The following is a 17,593-nucleotide window of genomic DNA, read 5'->3' on the forward strand; positions in this document are numbered from 1 at the left end:
ATCTCCCAGTTTTGAGGGAAAGTGAGAAAAGACACACTTACAAGCACCCTGCTTCAAATGGAGTTTCAATTAAATAGCTCTCCTCTGTGCAACAGCAGGTCATAATGAATAACACCCCAAAGTATCTAGGCAAAACAAGAAAATTTCACTCTCCTCTAAAACAGGAACATAAACAAAGAAATTAAGTATCTGGAAAACAAGAAAAAAGAAACAAGAAACTGAGCAGTCTCTACTAAATAAAATTAAGCACAAACAATAATAAAATTAAGAATTACAAGCATCTGCAGAAAAGTAATATTTTACCCAAACCATATAGAGGATCCTGGATGAAAACTGACAGAGGGGACCACCCAGGAAAGTAGATTCTCCTCATTAACCAAGCCTTTCCAGGACTCCCACCATATGACTCCAAGAAAAAAATTCAGCTGTTCAGCCAGGCTGGGTACAAACTGAATATACTGCCAAACCCATTCATCTGCTACCCGAATAACTGCACACCAACTTTCTTGCTTAAGCCTTACAGAAAAAGCCCGAGAAAGACAAAAAGGAATGACAGTGATGTGGCAACACCACCACACTTGGCTCAAGTAGGCAAAAACACCTCCAAGGCCAGAGCACACAGTTCAGCAGATGGTGTGCCTTCACTGACCACCAGCTGCTCTTCACAGAAGAATCTCTCCCAGCTACCACAATGCTTTGGGGTTGTGCAGTCATCACGTAGACTCGAGCAGGAGGATACTCCACACTCCCGAAGCAAGATGAAACTAAACCAAAAGAGGACTTCCATGTCATTCTGCTAGCATGAAGGGAGAGAACAGCAGGTGAATGTGATAGAAATCTGATCCCAAAATATCATTATCCTGACCCACCAGTGCATTAAGGGACTAGCTAAAAATCAGTCAACGACTATGCAGAGCTATGCAACAAACCTCAACTCAACTTCAGATCTGGAAGAGAAACTGTTTATGAGCAGGACAGCTCCTGCAAAACAAAATGTCCTTACAAGATGCCCTTCCATGTCCATCTTAAAAGACAGTCCACAAGCATTGTCAGGACATCCCTTAAAGGTTGACATTTGCTAGGTTTTTAAATAAGTTACATCCCAGATGCCTCCACCACCTACAAACAACTCCATGAACTTCTGTTAGGTAATGCCCAACTCTTCAGAGTTGTACCCCTATCTCCTGAAGTGCTTTAAAGAGAGACCTTCACAATAATTTGAAGGAGCATTAAATTACTACAGGCAAATAAAATGATGAAGTCTTGATAACAGTTAAGACCACATGAATCTCATGGCCGAGATCATTTACCCCATGTTGTGGCACACCACAGCATGATCTTTAATTAATATTATGGCTCTAGCAAGCTTTTTTAATTTTCCATAAATCCCTAACACCAGCCATCCTTTTTCACTCATCTGGAAAAAAATTAAATTCAAATCATTTTTGTCCAGAGGTACAACAGATTGCAGGGAACACACACAAGTGACTGCTAACTCTGAGAACATTTTAGATAGTGACAGTTCAAAAACCACAAATACAGGTGGACTGAAATTACAGAAACTTAAAGAATCTGGCTCTTTAGCACTACAGTGAGGGTAAAATGGGTGCTGAAACTGTAAATCAGTTTCCCAGACACCTGTACCCATTTTTCAAAAGTAAGCATACCTAAAGCAAAAAGAAAGCTGCTACTCCAACTTTATTTGAATGACAATGTTTCATCTAACATTGCTGGGGTCCAAAGAAAGTAAAGAAAATAAAACTTCTGATTCAATACAGATTAGCACTAATACTCAGGTATTTCTCCTAAATTAAACCTCATTTTCCAAGAAAATTCCTTCGGATACATGTTTGACTAGAAACTGCATTTGATCGGAAAATGGAGCAGCCAAAACACCAACCAAATAAGCTATGAAAATTTATTGATAAGGTCAGAAAAGAAAAAGTTGGTTTGGGGACAAGCCGTATCTATCAAATCTCTAGCGAGAAAAGAGGACACAAACGGAAAATTGGTGCTGTTGGATGTCATATAAATATAGTTTTTATTCAAATACCATTCAAGCACCTTTCTTTATCACTACATTTCTGCAACTGCTGTAACATCTGCAGCACAGAGATTTCTCAGTTTTTTTAGACTCATCCAAGCACCTAACACTAAATTACAGCAAAATGTAATTTCCTAGTTACAACAAAAACCAGAATGAGTAGAAACTCAGCTTCTTCAGGAAGAAAGCTGAAGTCTGGTAATCTTTGATTATGGCTAGAACATTTCTAGTGAGTAGAAATCCTAGCTACATCACACATGTGGCATACCAGGCACCCCGAATCAATTTCAGTTATGTCTGATGTGCTTTCCTCCAGAGTTGTGGAGTTCACAGCATATTACACTGAAATAAGCCTGTGTGGAAGAGCCTGGTTTATGAGCAGCTGTGCTGAACAGCAGACAGGAAGTTAAGCTGCATTAGAAGCGAGATGGAGAACAGTATTATAAAGGGGAGGGGAAGTAAAACAACTTCACACACTTCATCAGCCTAATGACTGGTATTGAAACAATAAAAAAAGAATATCTGAGAAAGAAAGAACACATTTATTTCAGGTAAGAAAGACAAGAGCTGTATGAACATCTCAACAAATGAAAACTGTAACATCTTACTGTAACAAGTACACAAAATGAATCATGCAAAGAAAGTTGATCACGCAGTCCTTACCAAAACAAGGTGACTTTCAATAAAATCAGATTTTGAGAAGCACTGAAGGCCACACACATGATTCAGCCTGAAATGCATATGGTATCAGCAAAAAATTGAAGTAAAAATTCAAGAACTTCATTAAGCACAACAAAAACCAGTCTAAGCTATTAATGATACCAGAGAACCAAGGTGAATATAAAGCTCTCCATTTTATTCCAGGGTTCAATTATGGGATATTTCAGGCAATACATCAGACTACTACACTGTCTGCCTTTGAATTTCTTAACATTATCTATTCATTTATTCTTAAAAAAAAACCAAAAACCAAAAACCAAACACAACAAAAAAAAACCCCACCCAAAAAACCAACCAACAACCCACCCAACAATCAATCAAAAAAACTCTTAAAAACCCCACAAACTGGACATTAGCTGACAACAAAGGATCAGGAAGCCTTGGTATGGTTTGGATATCCAGGAACAGGTCATGCACTGAATTTGATGCACCCTCCACACACCCACGATCACAATGAAAAACAATGTTCTATCATTTTTACAAATCTAGGGACCTGTTTTTAGTTCTACTTTTTCTTTTGCTATGACATAAAAATTGCTCAAAGACAATTAAATCTACTACAGGTCAAAGACAGCACAGAATGTTAAAACTATCTCCCCGCCGCCCCCCCCCCCCAGAAAAGTTAAGCTTGAGTTTAAAGCAAGTTGAAACATTAAGCGAACACTAAGCTATCCAACTCTTGAATTAACAGAGACAGGGTACCCACTAGAGGCCTACCCACCCATTGTGAACATCAAACGGGTCAAATTAAAAGGCAAATTAAGCATATGAAAACCCCCTCAGTTAAGAAATACCAGAATGAGAAACCTCAAGCCTGTGAAGCAGTATTCACAGAATCCTGACTTTCACATGGATTCACAAGGGTGTTCCTCTTCCTACAATTCAATCACTTTAAGAAGCAGTTCTAGCGGATGCCACATTGGTGGCTTTTTTGTCAATTTTTGTACAAAACTGCTTAGGCACAATACTGACATACTTCAACTCTGGATAAACTATTTTGGGCCATCATTTGCTCAGCCAAACACTGAAGGAGAATTCCAGAACAAATGTATTCTAGTGTTGTGAAATTTATCCACATTCTAGATCTCAAACTAATGCTTAAAATAATAATAGACAGTTCCCCCCGTAGATTTTTTTTTTAATTCACATAATTAAAAACATGCCTTGCTGGCTTAAATCCAGTGATGAACAAACACACATTATGCACAGTCTCAAGAATCAAAGCCCATAAAACAATGCTGCGCAGAGCTACAAAAAAATCACACTGTGTTAAGAGGCTGCCGGAGCCTATGAAAGAGACTCTTCATGCAGCCAAACAAGAAAAATCTACAGAAGACAAAATCTCAGGACAATTCATATGAAACAACTGTTTCTGTTGATAACATGAGGAACACTCTCTCATCCTGCTAACTCCGCTTCTGAAGCTCCAGGAGCAGCTTACTCCCAGACAAGTTTAATTCTACGCAGAGCAAGCCTGCGTTCAGATGTGATTGACACTAGTAAAGTTTAATTACACTGCTCCCATTTATTAGTTTGTCCACCTCCAGCCTCATTCTGATGAATTCTTCTAAACATTTTAGCGAAGCACTCTAGAATTTACTGTAAACACACATAAAACAGGGAGTGGCATTCACTGACGAGGCTCGTGTTCTATTTTAATACACAGCATATCTACCATGCTCTTACATGATTAAGACAACACAAGAAAATGGATGAAGTAGTTTCAGTACTTTAAGAATTCATTCAGAGAAAACAAAGTTAAGAAAAAATCATAGGAGTAAATAAAATTAATTTTGAACTGGCAAGGAGAGAGACTTCAGTCTTCTTACACATTACAAGAAAAATTCCTCATTCAATTGTGAGCCAGAATCAATATTTTTCAGTCAGAGCCAGATTCAATTCAGCTTCCTTAGCAAAGCAGTCAGTACCCAGCACAGCCAACTTCACTCCTCCTCCTCCAATTTGTCAAACTTCTACAAGCCTCACAGGACTAAATGGAAAACAATTTTTTTCCAAAAAAGCTCATTAACTTGAATTCCAAATACCATAACTGCCCTCAGGAATTTTTTTTTTAGTTCCAATCAACTTTTCCCACTATAGGAAATATTTATCTTCCACCTAGAAGCATTTAGAAGACCCAATATGCCATTAAACCTGAATATGTTTCAAATATTTCCTCCAGCCCAGTAGGTTTGGTAGCATTAGCTGTTACTTGTTACAAGAGGGGGTAAAAGCAAGAATTCCGTGGTCTACTAAAAATCTTTAAATAAAAAAATTATACAGAAATTAGCCTGAAACAGAAAGGCTGTGGGGGGGCTTAAGCGCTGGTCCAAACCTGTTGGGGTCTGAAGAAAGTCTCCTACTGAATTCAGTGATCTTTGGATCAGTCCCAAGCCATCTACAGCAGCACAGATAAAAGAAAGCATCTACTTTTTAAAGATATGTTTTTCCTGTAGAACAAAAGCAGCTGCAAGTGATTTCAGTAACTTTATTCTGATGAGACTAAGCAAGCTTTTTGCCTTTAAATCTAATACAGCTTCACAGTAACCATCATTGTTATCAGGGAATTCTAGCTTTCAATATCAATCTATGGGACAACTACCTCAGAAAAAAGAATAATAAGTCAGAAATCAATTCTGAAAGCAATGGTGCTTCTGTGTTACAGCTCACGGCGAAACAGAGAGAAAAAGCTTTATTAAGAAGCAAGTTAAATGCTTGCTGTAGCAACTGGAAACTTAAGACCTAAGGAAGTAACCTATTCAAAGTGCGAATTTTCATTAGTCTACCGCAATTCACTGCCAGAAGTCTAATTTCTGAACTGTTTTTGAAGCACCTACTCAACACCAAATTTGCTCCCCAAAATTTTGTTGCAGCATGACAGCAGAAATAAAATTCCGTTCTTCAAATTGATAAAAAGCCCCCAGGACTGCCCATGTCTTTCCGTCCAGAAATATTAATATGCTCTAAAACAAAGCGATACCAGATTTTACCCAACCAGCTTTCATCTGTACTCATGAGACTACCTTCGTGCACTGAGATGTGAAATATTAGTAATTTTCGATCATACATGTGGCCCATACTAATAAGATCATGAGTAGAACATAGAAATTTCTTCCAGTCATAACAATTTCCCCCTTACCTTGCCTCCTTCTCTTTCAAAGTCGACATATTCCCGGGTCGGTGTCTGGCGCTGCTCCCCCTGCCAGCTGGCCGGAAAAAACTGGAGAGACAGATTGGTTCCTGTGGCCACAAAAGCCTTTTAGAAAAATCAATACAAACAGGATCAGGGAGCAAGACATTACATAAATTATGCAGGCAGTCATTTATTTTTACATCAGTTTATGTCTTAAGCCAGGCAGCATAGAGAATACTTAAAGTCAAAAACATGCACTCATCATTTTTCTTAAATATTAAGTTACAAACATCTGATTCCATTTTGACAACATTTGCCATTGGCTGCGTCTGATATAAAATACAACACGGAATCAATACTTCTTTCAAATCAGTTTTGCTGACATTAGAATCTGTCCTTTCAGTTCTGTCTGGATACCCTGTGCCAACTTAGTTCCTGCAGTATTAAAAATTGCCCACATTTTTCAAAGACCGTGCATATCTCTAAAAGAAGTACTGCTGCAAGAAAATGAACTCCTGAGACCAGTTACTTGGGACAACTCTTTTTGAAAAGAAAGGGCTGTTTCCTTTCACAGTCTACCTGTACCTAGGTAAGTACTTAACCGAAATGTAAATATTCCTATTTTGTCATCTACAGGCAAGCAGCATCAATATGCAGCTCAATTAAAACTTCAGAATGAAGCCCTCTTGCCACATTAGGACACCAGTGAAATCCAAATCAGCAGATACTGTGTCAGTCAGAATAGGCAACCAATGGAATTCTCAGCTGCAGCCCTTGGTAAAATCATTAAAGGGACTGACTTAACCATATTAGAAACATAGGCTGCTTTCAAGTAAATAATTTTCTATGCTTTCAAATAAAAATAAGATTCAGTTTTCTTTCTAAACTCTACTTATTTGTAATCTTAACTCCAAGCCATGAAGAGTATGTAAATTTCTAGACATTATTTCAACTAAAAAAAAACCAAATTTCTGCAAGTCAGGTTCACAGTGTTTATACGCTTCTCTTGCACACACTGTTATGTCCTCTAAGCATGTGAATGCTCAAGCATGCTCCCAGAATATAACTCTACCCAAAATCCCAGGGTTAAATGTAATTTGTTGCAACCAAATAACTGCATTGATTACCATAATAGCTTTGATTTAAATGGTCATTAATCCAGAATACAGTTTTTCATAAAAGCTGTACAAATCCTGCTCTAATAGTTGGAATCTCCTGACAAGCACATTCTTTTCAAGCAACCCTGAATCAGTAACTTTCTAGTGCAACTATATACTGCTACCTACGACACAATAGCTCTATGTTATTTAAGATAGTTCCGGTCACGTACTGCAACGCTGTCTATCACAGGATTAATACCTCCCATTTTGAAAACAGAAGTGTTTTGTCTTGACTTTTTGCCCTCCACCAAGGGAGACTAATGCTCTGCAATCAGGTTCCTTTCCAGACTATCCTTAAAAGCAGATTTTTTTATTTTTTTTTTAAATCTCCTGTTAAGCACATTCTCAATGTCATTAAAGTTGACTAATCAGTCCTAGTAATACTGGGGGGGGGATATTGCATTGGTACATTAGGATTGGTTTGCCTTACAAGATGCAAAACCAAGCATTTCAATCAGTGTAATAGAAGCTTCATTGATGATACGCTTGCACAAATAGGAAGAATTAGAACTGCAAGACCACAGATGGCCAGTATCAGGCTGACTAGCTTGGACTATACCTTTGCTTTTCTAAGGGATTCTATTTACGTATCAACAAAAAAAAGTTATACCTATACCTACCTCCAAATGTTTTTGACTTCTATGTCATCACCACGTAGCCTGTTCAAGAACTACCTTCCCGCCTCCAAGCATCTTTAGCAAATACATATTTATACTCCTTAATTTATAAGGCTTAAAATGCCCAGGAGTGAGATCTTAGGAGTGCAAAGCAGCTGACCACTGCAGCCCTCTGGACCACTCTGGTTTCTTCAGGCCCCAAGGGTACGGTACTTGCTTTCTGGGAAACCGAGCAAGACTGTGAAGTGCCCATGCCTCCCTGCTTCCACCCCCCAACTTGTGCTAGAGGGTTAAGAAAAAACATGGGAAAAATATCAGAGAACAAAAGTATACAAATTCCAACATCCTCATGGAGTCACGCAGGCAACATTTAAGCCAAAGACTATCTAAAAAGCTACGTGGATATTTATTCTCTGCATTTTTGAAGCTTGTTCCCTGTCTTTGAACAGATAAAACCATTCAATTAAAACGTCCAAGTGCTTCTCAAATCAAAACCATGGGTCAATACCAAAAAACTTGAGCACAGTCTTGCTAGTAAGCATACACGACTACACAAAACCCAACAATCTTATTCTAGTAACAAGCAAATTCTAAAAAAAGAGATAAATAATTAAAAAAAAAAAAATTACATCACAAGTTTGGGCTTAAACCTGAAAGTAAGAAAAATTATAATTTTCTATGCTGACCCTTTTAAAGCTCAGCCTGAAATGCTATCATACACATATGCCCCGCATTTTGCAAAATCCTTATCAGATAGTACACGGGTGATCTGACCCACATGCAGGCAACATAGATACTAGTGCCTTCCACACAAGAAAGTAATTAGGGAGTCCCCCCAAAACAGACTGGACATGTAAGTTATTTTTAGGTTATCAAAGCAATATGAGTAAGCCTGAAATCTTACTTCAAATTTCTCAGTAATATTGGTAATTATTTTCTTTATTCAATCGAGAGTTTTTGACAGAAGTAACCAACAACCTACTGCTGGTTCTATATTAAATCCCTAAGATGTTCTCTGCATTTTTTTGCTGCTTGAAAATATGTAAGGTCATCTGCAAAGGCTCCCTTTGGAGATAAAAGAATAAATCCTTGATGTCTGGAAAAACATTCAAGACTGAAAAAAGTAAAATAGCTAGTTCTTTTTAACATCAGTCATTACACACACTACATTTCTAAATAAACCTGACTACTTGTGCCCTGTTCACAAACCAAAACCAGATGTTTCAGATCAAGAAATTGAGAGGCTGTTTTGTAATTAAGTAGAAGTAAAAATACACAGAATAGGTATTGCTGGTTGCTTCCAACAGATGAAGTTCTGCCTAAGAAAGACAGCAGCAAGTACAGACGTGAAGCTACAGTGATTTCCCATTTATATAAGGTAACTGTGTAAGCCTGCATTAGAAACCTAGATTACAACCTACATGTCCATTTATTTAATTTTTAGGGAAGGACTCAGGTATACCACACAATTTCACCTGCTCAGGAACTTCAAATGCTAGCAAACTACGTTTTCCTTACCTACCCATTGTTTCCCTGGTGACTTTTTAGAGGAAGCAAACATGCACAATGAAAAATGAATGTGGAAAAAAAAAAAGTAGTAGTAAAATTAAGAGACAGACTACAGGGGCCCTCTCACAAAATAGTATCACAGGTTCTAAAACCACAGGCTAAGATTCAGCTAAAAATAAAGTTACCCAGTAAAGGGTAAGCATGTACTTGAGTGTATATCCTTTTATTCACAAAAGCAAATGAACAAGATTAGTTGCAGTAACTGGTATTCAATTTGCTGGGATGTGCTAAGAATAATTTCATTGTGCATACAAATAATTCTATCGTGCACTGACTAGCAGTATCTATACCACATGAAATTAAAGAACCATCATAAATCAAACTTGGTGAAAGTAGGAGTTCTCTTCTATGGAAAGAGAATTTTTACCTTGTCTTTTATTATATACTATAAATGAGAAGCTACTTCTTCATTTTATGAATAGCAAAGAGTTCAGAATTTAACAACGCTATGAGATACTAACTCTGCAGAAGCAACACCTAGCAGAAATCAAACCAGGAAATATATAGTCAGTTCTTGACCACTCCGCGCCATACTTCATCTCACTTCTTAATTGGGAAGAAGCAAGTAGTCTAACCTCAGTGAATGAGAGAAATGGGACTAAGCTTGCAAGTTTCAAAGCCTTATTTAAAAACATTTGACTTCTTTAAGGTCCCTTCCAACACAAACCATTCTATGACTCCATTATTTAGTTCACAAGCACATCACACAGCTCAGTCGAGACTTTTAACTAGCGCCTCCTGAATAATTTTATGCATTTCTGAAAGCTAGTTTCTGGGGAAATAAAAAAAAAGGGGGGGTGGGGGGGGAGCTGAATACTGAAATAAGCAGGTTATGACTGTGACACGTGCAGGCAGCACCGCCAGCTCGCACTCGCGGGTGGCTCTGAGATGTTCCTCACCTGCCCATCACCTCCCTTCAAGCCCCCCAACCACATTTTCACTGCTGGCGAAGACAGAGCGACACGCTTCAGCGAAAAAAGCGCTTCTGAAGGGGAAAGAAATTCTGCCTTTTAACGAAAGCCTCCCTTCCCTCGCCTTCTGAAGGGCGGCAGATGTGAATTTTTCTTTTCCTCAAGGAAAACTTTTGCGCGCGGGCACCGACCACCGTCCCCTCCCGCCGCTCCCTGCACTTCAGCTCGGGCACTGCGAAGCGTTCCTCCCTCCAAAGCTCCCTGGAACTTTTCATTTAGAATTCCACCCGACGCGGGAAGCGACTCGGAGCGGCCGCCGGGCCGCGGGACGGCCGCTTCCCACCCGCGGCTGCCCGGCGCCGGGCCCCAGCGGGCCCCGAGGGGAGCTCGGCGCCACTTACGATCTCGGAGCGGCCGTCGCGGCAGGCGTTCTGGAAGCGGGCCTGCCTCTCCTCGTGCGGCCGGTCCCTGAAGCCGGTGTATTTAATCTGCGGAGGACAGGGCGCACAATCAGGAGGGGCCAATCGCGGCGATAAGAGCGCAGCGGAGTGCACAGACTGCGGCTCGCCGGGCCCGGCTCCCCGCCGAGGCGAGGCGCGGAGCTCCCCCGGCCCCTCCGCGGAAACTTTCGCGGAGGTAAAGGAGGGGAGGGAACGGGTGTGTGTGTGTGTGTGCGCGCGCGCTCGCCGCCGCCTCACCTCACACTCTCGGCTCAGCTTCCTGAAGAACTCCTCGTTCTCGAACTTGCTCCGCTGGTCGGGGACAACCCGCGGCATGGTGGTGGGGCCGCCGGCTGCCCGCCCGCCCCGCGCTGTCCCAGCCCCAGCGCTCGCCTCGCCCTTTGTTAGCCCCCCCCCCCCAGCCTCCTCCTCCTCTTCCCTCCTCCCGCCGCCGGAGCTCGCGCGGCCGCCGCCCCCCGACTTCCTTCCCCGCTCGTAAACTCCGTCCCAACAGCCGCACCATTCACAACTCCGGCGCCCGCACCGCGCATGCGCCGCCGCGCACCGCCCTCCGCGGCGGGAAGCGGGGTGGGGGGGGGGGTGAGTCAGTGCCCCCCCCTTCGCCCTGGGGCGGGCGGTGACTCACCCCGCGGGGCTGAGGGGAGCCGGGGGGGGGGGGGTCGCTCCGCTTCGTCCTCTCCTCCGTGTTCACAGGGCTTGTCTCGATGGTTTCCGGCTTCCTGCTCCGAGGGGAGCTGCCTCAAAGAAGCATGGAAGCGGCTGGGTTGGAAAAGACCTCTAAGATCATCGAGTCGAGCCGTTGCCCCAGCACTGTCGAGGCCACCACTGAACCATGTCACTGAGGGCCTCGTCTGCTCGGGGGTTAAACGCTTCAGGGGTGGTGATTTCACCACTGCCCTGGGCAGCCTGTTCCAATGCCTGACTGCCCTCTCAGAGGTTGTTTCTAACACCCAATCGAAGCCTCCGTTGATACAGCTCGAGGCCATTTCCTCTTGTCATATCACTCTCACCTCAGCCCGGCCATGGTGGCAATGCGGCAATGTCCCCTCACAGCGTGGGCTTGGCCGCCCCTGCGCCAGCCACCCTGCTTGGGTCCAGAATGTTTTGGCACCATGACCCTCTCGGTCTCCAGTGATGGTGACCGGAGACAGTGCTGGTGTCATGCTGACCCATTGGGCTTCCCTCAAGGGCAGCGTGGGCTGAGGCCAGCTCAGGAGCCAGCACACGAAGGGCATCAAGAGTGTTGAAGCGCCCAGAACACAATTCTGGTGAGGAAGAGCTGAGGGAACTGGTGGGTTTAGTCTGGAGAAGAGAAGGGTCAGGGTTACTTTATCACTCTCTTCAACTACCTGAAAGAAGATGGAGCCAGGAGGTGGCTGGTCTCTTCTCCCAAGTAATGAGTGATAGGACAGGAGGAAACTGCCTCAAGCTTCACCAGTGGAGATTTTAGACTGGATACTAGGAAAAACTTCTTCATCAGAAGGGTGCTTAGGCATTGCAACAGGCTGCCCAGAGCAGTGGTGGAATCACCGTCCCTGGAAGTGTTCAAAAAACATGTGGATGAGCCCCTCAGTGACATGGTTTACTGGTGGCCTTGGCTGTGCTGGGGTGACTGTTGGAGTTGATCTTAAAGGTCTTTTCCAACATAGTTGATTCTATGATTCCATGATGGCCTTGCTTGGCCCAAAGGGCAGTCACAGCACCAAGCCCCACCACTGCTGGAGGTACCCTGTCTGGCTGCCATCCCCAGCACACCCATCCTGGGGCCGCATCGGTCCCCTTGGCAGGACAGTGCAGGAGCAGCAGGGAGCTGGAGCCCAGGCCTCTTCCTTCCCAAGGAGAGCAGAGGCACCACCACATCCAGCTGCACAGCAGGGCTGACCTGAAAACTTGGTGTCAGCCCAGAGCAAAACACCCAGTGCTTTGCTTCACCAATGCTTGCAAAGTTCACTTACCTGTATGCTAAAAACACAGCACCAAGCCAGCAGCCTCAACTCTTGATTCTTCATCTTCATGAATAGACATTTTACAGCTAACTCAGCCAAAGAACACAGCAAGACATACCTTCGTTATTTCCTTCCTACAACCACTCCTCCAGGTTTCTCGCAGCTCAGGAGCATCGTGAGGATAGCTGCACATGCCAAAAACCAGCTGGGTATTATGATACCTATTGCCAACATAAAAAAATATTAGAGCATATTAGATCTTTTGATAAAGAAATGAGGTTTTCTAATCTCTCAGTATTACAATCTTAACTTTGAATATACTCATGTAAATTGGAAGAGGGCAATGCTAAGGTTAGCCAGAAGGCATGACTTCAATCAAGTATCAGCAAATTAATAATAAAAGTAATAATGAGGTTATTGTCTGTATCCCTTAACTGATTGCATACATACTTCATAAAAAATATTTTTTTTCTTCCTCAATGTAGAAAATATGCTATGAGAAGTTTAACACATTTCTGATCAATAGGAACTGACAGATTTAGGCAATAACACCATATGTGTTTAAGCTGTATCTCATGATTTTTGACCTTTGACGTTACTAATGCAGATCCATGTGTAAATTCAGAAGTTAAAAGCACCGAAAGAACTGTTTTAAAAGCTTTTCTTCAGTAATAACCAAATCTGAAAAGAAAATACACTGAGATTGAAAACAAAAAATGTTGTATATTGCCTTGATTAATTTAGATTAATACCAGGCCTTAAGCGAAATTCTGCTGAATGTCAGGCACATTTAAAAGGTCCCAAAATAAGATATTAAAAAAGAAAAAAAAAATCCGTATCACTATCCATCTTACAGCAAGATCAATACCAAGACCATAGACCTGCAGGAGAACTGCCAAGTCCATAAGGTAGAAATCTGCTCTCTTAACCTCCAATAATCTTTCACTTCTTGCTAGTACATTGCCCAGTTCCCACCTCCTCACCCCCACAGGTTCACTGGGCCTTCTTCCAAACAAGAATTTGTAAATAAAATTAAAAAATAATAAGAATTTACCAAGGTGAAAAGCAAGATGTGTGGTTGTAAAGGCCTAAAATAAGACAAGAGACAATCACCTAGCAAGTTTGGGGTTTTGACCCTGACATTTATTTTTCAAGATCTTTGGAAACAGTATCAAATGTGACTGCTTTCCTCCGGGCAGCTCTTTGTTTAATGTTTGGCATGCTGGAGTTTTCATCTCTCCACAAAACTTTTTGTTTTAAACAAAGTTGAGTCAATATTATGGGAAAGCCTGTAACAGATCTGACACTCCCTCTTATTTGTGGCCTTAGTTAGTCTGATGCAGAAACAGGATAGCTGGAAGGGACGAGATGGTAAGCAGTGGCATGGTTTCAGATTATTCTTCTGAACCTATCAAGTTTCTCTACGCTAAGCTGGCAGACACACACAAAAAAGTTCCTGCCCTGAAGAACACCTCTCTAATGAAAGGAACTGATTACTTTATATTGTAACAGATACAACTGGGAGAAAATTATTTTAGGCCTGTTTTGTCATCAGGGAAAGCTGCTGAAATTGGAGCAGCTTTTCCTCTCTCCACCCCATGCAGCCCCCAACATCTAACAAGGTCGTAAAGACAGAAGTTCCTACCCTTTTGTTTGTTCTTAGCTAGTCAGAGGAGAGGCACACAAATTAACATAGCTTCTGCAAGAAAGGCAAGAGCATGATTTCCGCAGTTATTTACCCTGTTTGGCCAGAGTCACTGGCCACCAGCCAGCCAGCCAACAGAGATCAGAAGCAACTTCACAGGTGGTAGCTGGGGGACATGACAGGGAAAGCCAAGGTTATCGTGTTGGAGGTAGGGTACAAACTCATGGGACTTCTGCAGCTCAAACTCTTTTTTTTTTTTTGCTTTTTGGCACTGTATCATCAACACACCAAAACGAGAAACCTTTTTCCCTGTGCATAACCAAATTCAACTGCTTCCTAAAGGTGTCTCAGTGCTACCTCTGCAAACCCTTTCGGGGTGGTTCAGGCTGCTCAGATGATAGTAGACTTATCCTAGTCTTCAGGTCCTTGTTCTCTTGATTCATAAGGACATAGGCTGTTCATCAGGCCACTGAGTGAGTCACCTACAGAAAACAGAAATGCTTACGCTTGTAGGCATGCTGCTTTCAAAGTGATTTCTCAGAACAGACTCCTTTCCAAAATGAGATTTAATGTGTTTACAGTGCCTGGGCAATTGAGGCAGACCACCATTTAAAGATTTACAGATGGGATGTTTTTGAGAAAGGGAGCTTTCTTCAAGTGCCAAGTCCTGTATGTACTGCTCTTTCTACAACCCTTCTCTACCATGTCTTTAAAACCTCTGCTTTCCCTTAGGTAGCAGTGTTTGATGAACAACTGCATTGCACCGATACTATATTGTTCTCTAGACTTCACACGTGTGAGTCACTAATAAGCAAGACTGCTGTGTATCCATTGATCTATGGCAGCTGCAGCTTAATCAAACACCAGTGTTATGTATATACAAGCTACACTGTGATTATAGATCCATTACTAAACTGGTTGCAAGATATAATTATGCACATTAGGCGTGAAATGCAATCCCCTTACGCAAGGTCTACACTTACGGGTTCTACAAAATTCAGGGAGAGGGGGGAAAATTAAGCAGATTAATTGGCTTCTTTCCCCAGACTAATTTTCATTTCTCTACTACCACAACCGATGCTCCCAGCCAGAATATCCTTACTGAAGTCACCCCACCAGTGGCGTGGGGTATTACTGATCTGTTTGTGGACCCACAGTCACATGCAGATGCCACCCTGAAATGCTCCAACTCACCTCCAGAGCAGCCTTTCGTGTCTAGCCGGCATACATCAGCATAAGGATCTGTGTTATCTCAGGACTCGCAAAACAACCCTAATAAGGATATGGGCAATGCAGAGAGCCATGAGCTATCAGTCAACTCCTGTCCGTGGAATCACTTTATGCAGAGATGGATGTAAGGACTCCAAATGTGACAACACACAGCTTTCAGGACTTGGCTAAGTCCAAAGTTGATATCTAAACACCTCATATAGTGCACACAGAGAGATAAGAGCCCAACCACAACAGTTAAACAAAATGATCTAGTTTTGTATTCTGAGTGGGAAGATGCCTACCAGTTGAAAAATGCTAAGCATGATAGGTATGTGAGAGGAAGCAGCACCTGACGTCTCTCTTCTCTAAACCAGGCTACAAGACAGATATATCTGTTCGCTCCAATGCCAAAGCTGGAACTTTTTTCGTAGAAGTTGCCTGCAACTGCTACTTGAAATAACCAAATGGGACTCTCCCTTACCAGAACAGGACTCCTGCCTGCCTTTATTGTTCCCAAGCATTTGGAGGACTCAACCAGGATATAGGAGACCCTTCCCACACTGAAGTCCCAAATTCCCAGCCTCAGCATTCACACCTCTGCTTTAACCTGGGTTACTATCAAAGTGCAACAAAAGACCTAAGTCTTCATGGGCAGGCCTAAATGAAAAGCCGGAAAAAACCCCATCCTTTCACAGTCAGGCAATTTACACACCCTGGGCTATCTCTGTTTTTGAGCCCTGGCAGTTTAACATTGTGCTTCTCAAAGAAATAGCCTTTGTTTCAATAACATTGCGTGTGGCATTTCCCACAAAAGCATGGCCTGTACAGCCTGAGACGTCCACCTGAAAACACTCTGACACTTGCATGCCAGCAACTAACCATAAAAAGATCAAGGATGTGCAACTGTGGAAGTACAGTGTGATACCAGGTAGAGAGTCAGATGTAGTGAAGGCGGCCTCTGATTGCTGAGGTTGGCACTGTCTTGGAAGAATACAACATCATAATGAATTGAAAATCTGTTTAAATTCTTTCAATTAACCAGGGGAATTACAGGTCTTTCTGGAAACCAACGTGAAACGAAACTCAATCTCAGAACCATTACTCCTCCAATGATGCAACAGAGGCTGAACTGCACAGAGAACTTAAACAGATTATCCCAGAAGGCTTCTTGACTTTCATACTCGTTATTTGGAACAGTGATGATGGGCAAAGTAGGTGTAACTTTGTGTTATTTATACAGGTTTTTGCAATGGAACTATGCAGCTTTTATATTTAAACCCCTTTTTTTATTTTACCAATCACTGCACAAATGTGAAAAGAAATATTACCTGAACTCAGAGTCTTCATTGTCTAGCAAGCAGAGGGCAGGATTGGGTGCCTCTTCCAGCCTTCGTTGTGGCCTGCTAAGTGACTTTGGGCGTATCACTTCACCTCATGAGTCCTCATGCCTCAATTCCCCCACCTACCAAATGACTCGAAATCTCCAGATGAAGATCTCAAGATCTCTATGTAAAGAGCCAGGCACTGTCATTACCCCTGATGTGGAGCAATGAGGAGAAAGTTTAACTGAGAACAAGGCATGACTCACCCGAGCCTACATAGGTAAAAGGGAGTGCTTAAAAACTGCCTTTGTGAAATGAGTTCTGAAGATGCTGTTGCTGGCATGTGGACAATGCTAATGGCACTCAACTCTATGCTGTTCAGGCACGCGTTTTGATGTGTCCTATCTACTGAGCTGTTATTTGCAACACTGTCTCATAACATTGCATTTCTTAATCCCGTAAAAACTTCTTCAAAAGTACACGCATGGGTTTTGGGGTGGCATGCTATGGTAGAGAGCCTTTTACACATTTTAGAAACATGAAGCGCAACAAGACGTAGAAGTGCCAGACAAGATCTGTAATCTTGCAGCTGTTCTAGAAGTCCTTGCAGATTTTCAGATCTCAAGAGCTTCCAGGAAGCAACATGAGAATGGATGATGCAGACAGTTTCAGTTCCTCAGGCCCAGTACAAGCCACTGTAGTACTCTGGCAGCTCAGGAGCTGCCCACCAAGGATATCTGAGGTTTTTTTCCATATGAAAGAACAAGGGTGACACAAAGTGGTCCCAAGCAGAGACCCTGCCTGAGGAACAGTCAGACATGCTCTAGTAGCCTCCACTAGCCAAATCTCTGAT

The 17,593-nt window shown here is 42.4% G+C and overlaps 1 protein-coding gene across 2 annotated transcripts in view; it reads right to left on the reverse strand.

Annotated features, from left to right (window-relative positions):
* The window catches only part of LOC115600725 (core-binding factor subunit beta), a 43,078-nt gene extending 31,931 nt beyond the window's left edge, over positions 1 to 11,147 (reverse strand). The window contains exons 1-3 of one of the 2 annotated variants that reach the window (XM_030470016.1): positions 10,853 to 11,147; positions 10,556 to 10,642; positions 5,904 to 6,020 (exon numbers count right to left, since the gene is read on the reverse strand). In XM_030470016.1, coding sequence (XP_030325876.1) covers positions 5,904 to 6,020; positions 10,556 to 10,642; positions 10,853 to 10,930 — 282 coding nt within the window. In that variant the 5' untranslated portion in view covers positions 10,931 to 11,147. The remainder of the gene's footprint in view (positions 1 to 5,903; positions 6,021 to 10,555; positions 10,643 to 10,852) is intronic. The other variant, XM_030470015.1, reaches the window with a different exon arrangement.
* Between the last annotated feature and the right edge of the window lie 6,446 nt (positions 11,148 to 17,593).

Source organism: Strigops habroptila, chromosome Z (genome assembly GCF_004027225.2).
Source record: "Strigops habroptila isolate Jane chromosome Z, bStrHab1.2.pri, whole genome shotgun sequence".
NCBI classification, from domain to species: domain Eukaryota; kingdom Metazoa; phylum Chordata; class Aves; order Psittaciformes; family Psittacidae; genus Strigops; species Strigops habroptila.